Source organism: Glossina fuscipes, unplaced genomic scaffold (assembly GCF_014805625.2).
Source record: "Glossina fuscipes isolate IAEA_lab_2018 unplaced genomic scaffold, Yale_Gfus_2 112, whole genome shotgun sequence".
Classification (NCBI taxonomy): Eukaryota; Metazoa; Arthropoda; class Insecta; order Diptera; family Glossinidae; genus Glossina; species Glossina fuscipes.
Window position 1 is genome coordinate 8,341,102 of NW_023998455.1, and position 11,903 is coordinate 8,353,004.

Sequence of the window (11,903 nt, forward strand, 5' to 3'; positions counted from 1 at the left end):
TCCCATAAGGTGCGCTTAGCAAGAAAGTTTTATTAAACTTGCTTATTGGAAAAGCGAATTTATCTTTTTAATTCATGAAAAATTTTTTCTTTTTTTCACGTTCAACCATAAATTATCTCTATAGCGTTCTTTTTTTCTCAGCCAAAATTTGTAACACTATTTTTACATCACTTTCAACGACAGCACCCCACATTCACACTTAATATATCGGCTTGATCTATAATGGCCGCAGTTTTTTTTTGGTGTTTTGTGTACATTTCTTGCTAATAATTACTGCTGTTTATTATGTGGACAAATTTTACTTAACCCAACAGCAAAAAGAAAAAAAATAATAAACGAAAAAGTTGAACTCTGTGCTAAAGAATGGCTTCTAGCGACTCTAAAGCCCCGCTGCGACAAGTAAAGCGTGTGCAGTTTGGCATTTTGTCACCTGATGAAATTGTGAGTATTGCAAAACATATATCAGACAATATATCGCAAATTTTTTATTAACTATGCAGCGCCGTATGTCTGTGACAGAAGGCGGGGTACAATTCGCCGAAACCATGGAAGGTGGCCGGCCTAAATTGGGAGGGTTAATGGACCCCCGTCAGGGTGCAATTGACCGTTCTTCTCGTTGTCAAACGTGTGCTGGAAATATGACCGAATGTCCAGGGCATTTTGGCCACATCGACTTAGCTAAACCTGTTTTTCATATTGGTTTCATCACAAAAACCATTAAAATCTTACGTTGCGTTTGTTTTTATTGTTCTAAAATGTTGGTTTCGCCACACAATCCAAAAATTAAGGAAATAGTTATGAAGACGAAAGGACAACCGCGCAAACGTTTAGCGTATGTGTACGATTTATGCAAAGGTAAGACCATTTGCGAAGGTGGCGAGGACATGGATATGACCAAAGACGGACAAACCATTGATCCCAATAAAAAACCCGGCCACGGAGGTTGTGGGCATTATCAGCCTTCAATCAGAAGAACTGGTTTGGAATTAACTGCGGAATGGAAACATGTTAACGAAGATTCTCAGGAGAAAAAAATTCAAGTTACTGCTGAAAGAGTTTGGGAAATCTTAAAACACATCACTGATGAAGAATGTTTTATAATGGGCATGGATCCGAAATATGCGCGCCCCGATTGGATGATTGTCACCGTTTTGCCAGTTCCGCCCTTAGCTGTACGACCCGCAGTCGTTATGTTCGGTTCCGCCAAGAATCAAGATGATTTAACTCATAAACTCTCCGATATTATCAAAGGCAACAATGAGCTGCGCAAAAACGAAGCTTCCGGTGCTGCTGCTCACGTTATACAGGAAAATATTAAAATGTTGCAGTTTCATGTTGCTACTTTAGTAGACAATGATATGCCGGGTATGCCTAGAGCTATGCAGAAATCAGGAAAGCCTCTAAAGGCCATTAAGGCACGTTTGAAGGGAAAAGAAGGCCGAATACGAGGCAATTTGATGGGTAAACGAGTTGATTTTTCTGCGCGTACTGTTATTACTCCCGACCCAAACCTGCGAATCGATCAAGTCGGTGTACCCAGGTCAATAGCACAAAATCTTACTTTCCCTGAATTAGTCACACCTTTTAATATCGATCGCATGCAAGAGCTGGTAAGGCGTGGCAATTCCCAATATCCAGGAGCAAAGTTTATAGTACGTGACAATGGTGAACGTATCGATTTGCGTTTCCACCCAAAACCCTCTGACTTACATTTGCAATGTGGCTATAAGGTGGAAAGACATTTGCGGGATGATGATTTGGTTATATTCAATCGTCAACCTACACTGCACAAAATGAGTATGATGGGTCATCGTGTTAAAGTGTTGCCATGGTCTACATTCCGTATGAATTTATCTTGTACTTCCCCATATAACGCAGATTTTGATGGCGATGAAATGAATTTACATGTACCGCAATCTATGGAGACTAGAGCTGAAGTCGAAAATATACACATAACACCTCGTCAGATTATAACACCACAGGTAAACGAAATACTTTTGTTTTCTCGATAATCACATCTCATTTAATACACCTTCTTTGTTAGGCTAATAAACCCGTCATGGGTATTGTACAAGATACCTTAACGGCGGTACGAAAAATGACAAAGCGTGACGTTTTTATAACGCGTGAGCAAATGATGAATTTATTAATGTTTTTGCCCACTTGGGACGGTAAAATGCCTCAGCCTTGCATTCTAAAGCCGCGCCCTCTTTGGACTGGTAAACAATTGTTTTCTTTGATTATTCCTGGGAATGTTAACATGATACGCACCCACTCAACTCATCCTGACGATGAAGACGATGGCCCTTATAAGTGGATTTCTCCTGGTGATACTAAGGTAATGGTCGAGCATGGCGAACTAATTATGGGCATTTTATGTAAAAAGACCTTGGGTACGTCGGCTGGTTCATTGTTACATATTTGCTTTCTGGAATTGGGTCATGAAATAGCTGGCCGTTTTTATGGCAACATTCAGACTGTGATCAACAACTGGCTATTATTGGAGGGCCATAGTATTGGTATTGGTGATACAATTGCTGATCCGCAGACTTACAACGAAATTCAGCTCGCCATTAAGAAAGCTAAAGATGATGTGATTAACGTCATTCAAAAGGCTCACAATATGGAATTAGAACCGACGCCGGGTAATACATTACGTCAAACTTTTGAAAATCAAGTAAATCGTATTTTGAACGATGCTCGTGACAAAACTGGTGGCTCAGCCAAGAAATCTCTGACGGAATATAATAACCTAAAGGCCATGGTGGTATCTGGATCCAAAGGCTCCAATATTAATATCTCACAGGTTATTGCTTGTGTGGGACAACAGAATGTTGAAGGCAAACGTATACCTTATGGTTTTCGTAAACGAACTTTGCCACATTTCATCAAAGATGATTACGGCCCTGAATCCAGAGGTTTCGTGGAAAACTCCTATCTAGCCGGCTTGACTCCTTCTGAGTATTATTTTCACGCCATGGGCGGTCGCGAAGGTCTTATCGATACCGCTGTCAAGACAGCCGAAACCGGCTATATACAGCGTCGTCTAATAAAGGCTATGGAATCTGTAATGGTTAACTATGATGGTACAGTTCGTAATTCCGTTGGTCAATTAATTCAATTGCGTTATGGAGAAGACGGTTTGGCCGGTGAGACTGTAGAATTTCAAAATCTGCCCACTGTTAAATTGTCGAATAAAGCATTTGAGAAACGTTTTAAATTCGACTGGTCAAACGAGCGTTACATGCGCAAAGTATTTACCGATGACGTCATCAAAGAGCTTAGTGAGAGCGGGACTGCGTTCCCGCAACTAGAAGTAGAATGGGATGAGCTGTGTCGTGATCGTGATTCTTTACGTGAAATATTCCCCAATGGTGACTCGAAGGTATTAGATCAAAAACGTTCCCAATTTCCTTATATTTAATAAGTTTTGCTTCGCAGGTTGTTTTGCCCTGTAACTTGCAGCGAATGATTTGGAATGTTCAGAAAATTTTTCACATTAATAAACGTATTCCGACTGACTTGTCACCTTTACGAGTCATTAATGGCATACGCGAACTATTACGTCGTTGTGTAATCGTAGTCGGAAACGATCGCCTATCAAAGCAGGCGAATAAAAATGCCACTTTACTGTTTCAGTGTTTGATACGTTCGACCCTTTGTACAAAATATGTTGCTGAGGAATTCCGTCTATCTACTGAAGCTTTCGAATGGTTGATTGGTGAAATCGAAACTAGATTTCAACAGGCTCAAGTCAATCCGGGCGAAATGGTAGGCGCCTTGGCAGCCCAAAGTTTGGGAGAACCGGCCACACAAATGACACTGAATACCTTCCATTTTGCTGGAGTCTCTTCGAAAAATGTTACTTTAGGAGTGCCACGTCTTAAAGAAATTATTAATATATCCAAGAAACCGAAAGCGCCCTCGCTTACAGTTTTCCTGACAGGTGGTGCTGCCAGAGATGCTGAAAAAGCTAAAAATGTGTTATGTAGATTGGAACATACCACCTTACGGAAAGTTACAGCCAATACAGCCATATATTATGACCCTGATCCTCAGCGCACTGTGATTTCGGAAGATCAAGAATTCGTCAATGTTTATTACGAAATGCCCGATTTCGACCCAACTCGCATTTCGCCATGGCTATTACGTATTGAATTGGATCGGAAACGTATGACGGACAAAAAATTAACCATGGAGCAAATAGCTGAGAAAATTAATGCTGGTTTCGGTGATGATCTGAATTGCATATTCAATGATGACAACGCTGACAAATTAGTGCTGCGGATACGTATCATGAACAACGAGGAGAACAAATTCCAAGATGAGGAAGAAGCAGTTGACAAAATGGAGGACGACATGTTCTTACGTTGCATAGAAGCTAATATGTTGTCTGATATGACTTTGCAAGGTATTGAGGCTATAGGCAAAGTTTATATGCACTTGCCTCAGACCGACAGTAAGAAACGTATCGTTATTACTGAAACGGGTGAATTTAAAGCTATCGGAGAATGGCTTCTAGAAACTGATGGTACCTCTATGATGAAAGTGCTATCAGAAAGAGATGTAGATCCTGTACGTACTTCTTCCAACGATATTTGTGAAATATTTCAAGTGCTGGGCATAGAAGCTGTCCGTAAATCAGTTGAAAAGGAAATGAATGCCGTATTGCAATTTTATGGCCTCTACGTGAATTATCGCCATTTGGCGTTGTTATGTGACGTTATGACAGCTAAAGGTCATTTGATGGCCATTACACGTCATGGTATTAATAGACAAGATACTGGTGCTTTGATGCGTTGCTCATTTGAAGAAACTGTTGACGTATTAATGGATGCTTCAGCGCATGCTGAAACTGATCCAATGAGAGGTGTGTCGGAGAATATTATTATGGGTCAATTGCCACGTATGGGCACGGGTTAGTGGTAAAGCTTTACTAGTCGAAAAAAAAGAATTTATGTAACTACTTTTGTAGGTTGCTTCGATTTATTACTGGATGCTGAAAAGTGTCGTTATGGTATTGAGATACCCAGCACATTGGGCAGTAGTATGTTGGGCGGTTCCGCCATGTTTTTTGGAGCTGGTGCTACGCCTAGCATGTCACCGCCTATGACTCCGTGGGTGAATTGCGGTACACCTAGATATTGCTCTCCTTCCGGACATTGTGAGTTGAATGTTTTAGCAATTGACAATTGTCTTTATTGTTTTATTGTTTACATAAATTTCAGTGTTGGGCATGACCCCGGGTCCCAGCTTTTCGCCTTCAGCGGCTTCAGATGCTTCAGGTTTATCACCCAGTTGGTCTCCTGCTCATCCCGGTTCTTCGCCTAGCTCGCCTGGGCCTTCAACCTCGCCGTACTACCCATCTTCGCCTAGTGCCTCTCCGTCTTATTCGCCAAATAGTCCGAATTATACGACTTCTTCCCCGGGTGGTGCTTCACCGAACTATTCACCCCTCAGTCCGCATTACTCACCAACCAGTCCGGTCTACGCAGCTAGCCCGCGAACTACAACGCCCGGTTTCAATCCTCAAGCCACCGGTTATTCGCCTTCAACTAGTTATTCACCCTCTTCACCTGTCTATTCACCTACTTCAAATTATCCGACTTCAAGCCCTTCGTTTTCCGGTAGTGGCACAAATCTATATTCCCCCACTAGTGCTTATTCGCCTACTTCCTCTAATTTTTCACCTAATTCTCCTTCTTATTCACCATCTTCACCTTCTTATTCACCGACTAGCCCGTCATATTCGCCTACTTCACCGGCGTACTCTCCTACATCGCCATCTTATTCCCCTACTTCACCTACTTACACTCCGGTAACACCTTCTTATTCGCCTACGTCTCCCAATTTTTCCGCATCGCCTCAATATTCCCCCGCCTCGCCTGCTTATTCCCAATCTGGTGCTAAATACTCACCGACATCACCTAAGTACTCACCGCCTTCACCATCATATGACGGGTCCCCAGGCTCACCGCAATATACACCAGCGTCTCCACAATATTCTCCAGCTTCTCCGAAGTATTCTCCCACTTCACCTCTATACTCACCCACTTCGCCGCAGCATTCGCCAGCCAATCAATACAGTCCTACTGGCTCCAGCTATTCGGCAAGTTCACCACGTTATTCACCCAATATGTCCAGCTATTCACCTAGTACTAAATATTCCCCAACATCTCCGAGTTATACCCCAACCCGGAACTATTCACCCACCTCTCCTATATACTCGCCAACATCTCATGGTTATTCACCTACCAGTCCAGCTTATTCACCCAGCAGCCCTGCTTACGAAGAAAGCGATGAGTAAACTTATTACTTTATTTTTTATAAAAGCATTTTTCTTTTAGTATATGAGAATCCATATCCAAGTTTCCGTTCAATATTAAATTATGATTTAAGTACACCCCCCCCACAAAGTAGATTGTAGTAATGTTTTTCAAAAATTACACATTTTTACAAAAATATAACTAGAGAGATAAATTGAAGTCTTTCAAACAGAATTTTTATATTTAATTTTAAGCATGAACACAATAAAACTTTAGATTCAGCTCTAAAACGGAGTGTTTTTCTTGTTGGAGGAACTGCACCACTAAAGTAAGAATAAATCCTGCAAAAAATTTGTATTTATAATTCTTATAGAGATCGCTTGTAGTCCTTCTGGACTTGAAACAAACTTAATAGACCGGTTCTACAGTGATGTAAAGGTGGCCTCGCGCCCAAGTACTCCGATTTTTGGCGGGAATTTAACGAAAAACAGATGTGTGCTTAGGTCATCGTGAATTGTTAAGCATGATCATGAGCGTTTGCTTGACATTTTCAATCACTTACGTTAAATGATTGCAAAGTGCAGAGCTCGTTACTTATGAACCTTTTCAAGTCTTCGAGTCTGCAAGATAAAGGACTATAGTGCGAATGAGAATAAAAATTCTTCATATATTTTACGTAATTTATTTCTACATCTTGAAACATAAGCATAACAATGGAAAATTATTTGTTCTTCACTAGACGTAGTGCTGTTGGCTGTTTATTATAAAATATTGTCTAAATTTTTCGTACTCGGGTCGGTTTGCGGTTCTCTCGAGCTATCATACGATACGAAAGATCAAAATGATACAATCACATTTTGGTCCTATGGTGCTCCATTGCCTTCGTATCGAATTGGACTCCTCGTTCGATGCATTTACAATGGAATATATGTTGTATTATTGGTGGACGTGTAATAAAGTAATGCGAAGGAGAGCTAAAGTGTGACGTTTTACGCTTGATATCGTGCAAACGCATACGCTATCGTTGAGCTATCGTCCAAATCTATGCCATCTATTTCTGTTATACAATATTGTGTCGAACTATGGTTACTTTTAGTTGCGCACTGACAGGCAAGGTTGCTTGTTCTTGTTCCTTTTTGGTGCAGGTTGCTTGTTTTTCTTCCTTTTTGGTGTAGATTTTTTTCTTCTGAATGTCTCGCCAAACTGTGTGCTAGAATGATGCAGAATCAAGCTCATATTGGCGAGAAGCTTCCACATGATACGATAGTCGAATTCTTTAAAATTGTGAATCGGATGAGTGCTGGAAGGTAAGAAAAAATTAAAGCAAAAGCATGGACTTCAGAATCTACGGGACGTGCTAAAAATGGATTGAAGGACAGACTAAACTATCTATTTGAACTATAAGAAAATCATATGCGGGTGCGGCCGAATCTTTTATACCCGTCACAATTCTCCCAAAAAGGACTAAATTTCCATATTGGGTGTGACTGATTTTTTCTAAGCTTTCAAAATACGAGTGCAAACTTATATCGTGTGGCTGTTGGAGTTTATGAGAAAGTAACCCGAAAATTCCGGATTTCCCAATCAATCTCTTATATTGCACTGCTGAAGTGTGCTTTTGGCGACTTTGAATTTTTTTGCGAAATTTAAAGCAAATATCTGCAATATTGCGATCACGAGTGTATTTACTACAGGAGATCTTATAAGATCTATGAAGCTTTTTCTATTTATAAACAGCCACAGAGCAGAAATCAATTCCAATCTGTTTATTTTTGAAAACAGAAATGGTCTCTGGTTATGTTGACTATGGTCGTGACCTTCCATTGCTTTGGCTCAATTTCGATGCCAAGCTATGTGCAAAAACTTTTAATCTTGGTAGCACGGCTTATGCATGGTTGCGAACAGCGAAATGTTTGCCGCACACATTACAGGCGGATGTACTTAACTTGATCTAGAATTTGATGGACCGACCATGGATATGCGTGCTTTATGGAAGCTAAAAATTTCTTCTTGATGTTGCAAACGTCTTGGTAAAATGAATATACCGCCTCGTTTATCGGCGATGGGTACAAAAGGTTTGTTTTGCATAAGTTTTGCCCGTCTTTTCATTGTTTACTTGAATAGAGAAATTATACTATATTCGACCACATTTTAAATTATTTACATTTGATTAAAATCCCTAGTTGAAGCATGGTTGGATATGTATTTTGTATTATTACTTTTCATTTATTCTTGAATGACCTGTGAAGTCTAACCGAAGCGGTTTTAATAGTCAAACTATAACCTATCAAATAAAGCTAATGTCAAGTTTATAAGACGTGGTAGCAAAGAAAGCTCGAAATAAAGTTTTTCGGTCTACCCACGCAACAGAAAAGCTTCCATAAAGCTTCAGATCACATTATGTACGCCTCGTATAAGATTATGAAAAATATGCCACAATTATGTCTTTTTCATTATAGCTTGCTATGGCGACAGGGATGTGTTGGAAGAGATGAACGTTTAATTGGCTCTAGTTTGCTTGGGAATAACGAATGTCACAATCGTTAGCAACGAATGCGCAAAACTTTGCATTTGCCAAAGTTTCCCGAAAGCTTCAACGGTAACAAATTCATAACTGTCGGAACAAACGGCTAAAGGAACATTTCTATATAAAAGAGACTAAATAGATTACATCAGAGTTCCTAATAAACATTGTTCAATGTATTTTTAATTCGAGGAACGGAAATCTCAGTAAATTGTAGGCTCGATCTTCTTCTGCGCACTTTGCAAAAGGGTTTTTCGATCTCTAAATTATAGGTTCTATAATGTCACTGCAGCAAAGTAAGGAAGTAAGGAGGAATATAAAGCTTTCTTTTCTCTTTATTAAAAATGGGGGGGGAAGGAGACTCAGAGGATGTCTAAGAAAAATGGAGGGTCTGGATCGAAGGGCACACGAAAGTAAGAAAGGTAAAAAAGCTGTGGAGAAAGAAACCACGATTGTGGAAAAATGAGCAGACGTGCATACTTAGAAAGTGACCATAAACCACTATATTTTGTGAATTTTCTAATAATAATTTTAAAGTTTTGTAATTTTCGACAATCACGTAACTTCACAAGTTTAATGTTATCGACATTAGAGAGAAAAATATAATAAATTTCTGACTGGCATACAAAAGCAAAGGAAAGAAGGAAACTAGATATTATTGAACTCACTTCACCTCGTTTCCCTTCTCTTTGACTAGCAAGGTAAGGAGAAATACTTTTCCATTTGCATTTATCTTTGTTATAAGCGATTGTCTACAATTGTTTACAGGCAGAGCGTTTGTTGTTCGAACAAATAAAAATGTGCAATAAATTATGCAAAGCTTGACATAACAAAGGTATTCTAGAGAATGTAACAAAATACTAAAAGGTAAAAATAAATGACTTTGAGGAGGACGACAACCAACGGAAACACTAATGGACGTTCCTCAGCAGAACGTTCTTAATACTTTTGAGACTCACTTACCTTTACCAGCATTTACACGTTGTTTAGCTTTGATAGCGATTTTAATTCCCACTAATGATAGTTCAACATGATCGGCGTGGGTTTGTAAATTGCTTTTGATCTAAAAAAAAACGATATTCCAAAGCATTATCATGGTGCAGCTAACCTCCGGCATTTGTTAACTTTTATCAACAGCGTTGATAATCAATTTCAAATCGTCACGACGATCCTAAGGAATAAAGTGAACGTAAATGACAACAAATTGAAAAGAATAAAGCATAACTTGAAAATTTTCATTTTCTTTACCTTTGAAAGAAACAAACTTTCAAAACCACAAACGTGCTAAGAACAATAAAAGGCGAAAAGGAAGGATGGAGAGGAAAACAGGACGAGACAGTGAAACACAAAGAAAAGTTAGTTGCAATAAATTCCTTCCGTCTACATAGAAAACATAAGAAAAAAAATCACGCGTACATCACACTTGAAAAGTTTTCACCGTTTCCTTTAACCAGCAAAATTGCATTGAAAGATAAGGAATCGATAGATTTCCGCAATCTTTTTAACTAAAAATTCTCAACTCTCTGCTTTAACTCTTTTAATACGTTTTACTCTATAATATAAACAAAATTTGTATTGTGGTCGTATATTTTTCAAGTGTTCACTTTAGCGTTTCCAAATCTTCACTGAAATTTCTCTTTACTGAACGGGGGGGATAAGGTGGGTTTAATCCCATGGTGCCCGATGGCACACGGACTCCCCGAGGTTAATAATCCTCGCAACATACGGTGCCGTAGTCGGCGCACACGTTGCCCGGAGGAATATTAAGTCCTCGGGTACCAGACGAGATTCGTTGTGGTTGCATCTCCCCTCTGGTGAGTGCGAGGCACTATCTAAAACCTCTGCTTTTCTAACGGGGGGGAATGTGAAATTTCCATTTTTTTCTCATACACAAGGGGTTAAGGTGGATCCATCTTTTATTATACCTCGTTTTCTGAATCAATCTACACCTGTCTACCCTTCCGATGTCTGCCCTTTGCATGGAAATAATGTGTAATTTTTGATGAATTATTGAAAAATTAGTAAGACGAAGTGGCGCAGGGTATCTAATCCAGCATAATCCAGCAAAAAAGAAAAAAAAAGCGAAAACGATCAATGAATTCTCTGTGCAAGTAACAAATTCGCTTAAGATCCCATATTTTTAGTCGTTATTATGTTCCCTTGGTATTTTCAAGATGCTCACAGGATTACACAGTTCGAAAATCCGTCTTTGACTATTTGAAAAGTTTTGGCATTCATTAAACACATGTTCCGTCATAAGACTTCGCCCACAATTGCAGATTGGAGAAGTAGGTTTCTTAAGGTGGATTACGGACAGCTTTTATGACCGACAAATTGGCTTGTGACGATAAGCGGTATAGCCTAGAGAGTAGGTGTAATTTCGGTTGTAAATGTCGACGCGCTTTCGTGTAGGATATGATTAACTTGGACCTATCTTGAGGTGTCTACCAGCACATAAGCAGGGGAAAGGTTATCACTTTTAGAACCGTCTTTAGAAAGAAGCTGCAAAACATTATTTTCCAAATAGTGAGTTTTCTCTGGGATTAGTTGTCAGAACATAAACTTTGGCATACAGTCTCTCTTGTATGTTGAAAATGAAATAACACAAGAGTCGGCGCTTAAAACTCGTGGCGGCTTAAATCTAGATTTACGGGAGATTTTGGGGAGATGATTATTTGTTTTTTATTTAATATTTTCATAGAACCACGAAAAAGTTGCATAATACAAAAAGAAACAAAACAAACCTACAAAGATTATATAAATTTGTACAAAATATTGCTTTTTAGTTTTTATTCTCCTATGGTTTTTTTTCTTACTAATCTCTTTAGAGCTTTGGTGGTAAGTTACAGTGAGTTATCGCCCCAGGTGAGTGAGATATTACAATGGTTTACAAATATTAAAAATAATCTTTTTGTTGTTGCCGCTGGAGCCTTAAGCCCATTTACTTGTTTACTGTTTGTTTTGTTTTTAATCCTTATGTTGGTTATGGATAATTACTTCAACACCATTGACACAGTAAAACTTTACAACGGGTATATGGTAATGGCGGTGGATGGATGAGAGGATGTCGATAATTACGGTGGTGAACTTCTTTGCTTTTTTGGTTTTTTGTC

General features: G+C 39.2%; 1 protein-coding gene and 1 long non-coding RNA gene across 2 annotated transcripts; one reads left to right on the top strand and one right to left on the bottom strand.

Moving 5' to 3' along the window:
* The first annotated feature begins 363 nt into the window (after positions 1 to 363).
* On the top strand, positions 364 to 6,434 carry LOC119639164 (DNA-directed RNA polymerase II subunit RPB1). The gene is made up of 6 exons (XM_038036418.1): positions 364 to 441; positions 501 to 1,982; positions 2,045 to 3,385; positions 3,442 to 4,918; positions 4,976 to 5,164; positions 5,229 to 6,434. The coding sequence occupies exons 1-6, from the start codon at positions 364 to 366 to the stop codon at positions 6,305 to 6,307; spliced, it is 5,646 nt and encodes a 1,881-aa protein (XP_037892346.1). The 3' UTR covers positions 6,308 to 6,434.
* A 513-nt stretch (positions 6,435 to 6,947) lies between these two features.
* LOC119639609 lies at positions 6,948 to 10,440 on the bottom strand. Its single transcript, XR_005247558.1, has 3 exons — positions 10,039 to 10,440; positions 9,754 to 9,961; positions 6,948 to 7,566 (listed from the first exon to the last, which is right to left on the bottom strand). It is a non-coding gene; the product is annotated as an uncharacterized LOC119639609 (long non-coding RNA).
* Between the last annotated feature and the right edge of the window lie 1,463 nt (positions 10,441 to 11,903).

What these genes read in the sequence shown, in the direction of transcription:
- LOC119639164 (XM_038036418.1), top strand. Translation starts at nt 364, where the DNA reads ATGGCTTCTAGCGACTCTAAAGCCCCGCTGCGACAAGTAAAGCGTGTG. An exon ending in TTTTGTCACCTGATGAAATT is followed by an intron (nt 442 to 500) that starts GTGAGTATTGCA and finishes TTAACTATGCAG; the next exon opens with CGCCGTATGTCTGTGACAGA. An exon ending in TTGCTCTCCTTCCGGACATT is followed by an intron (nt 5,165 to 5,228) that starts GTGAGTTGAATG and finishes CATAAATTTCAG; the next exon opens with TGTTGGGCATGACCCCGGGT.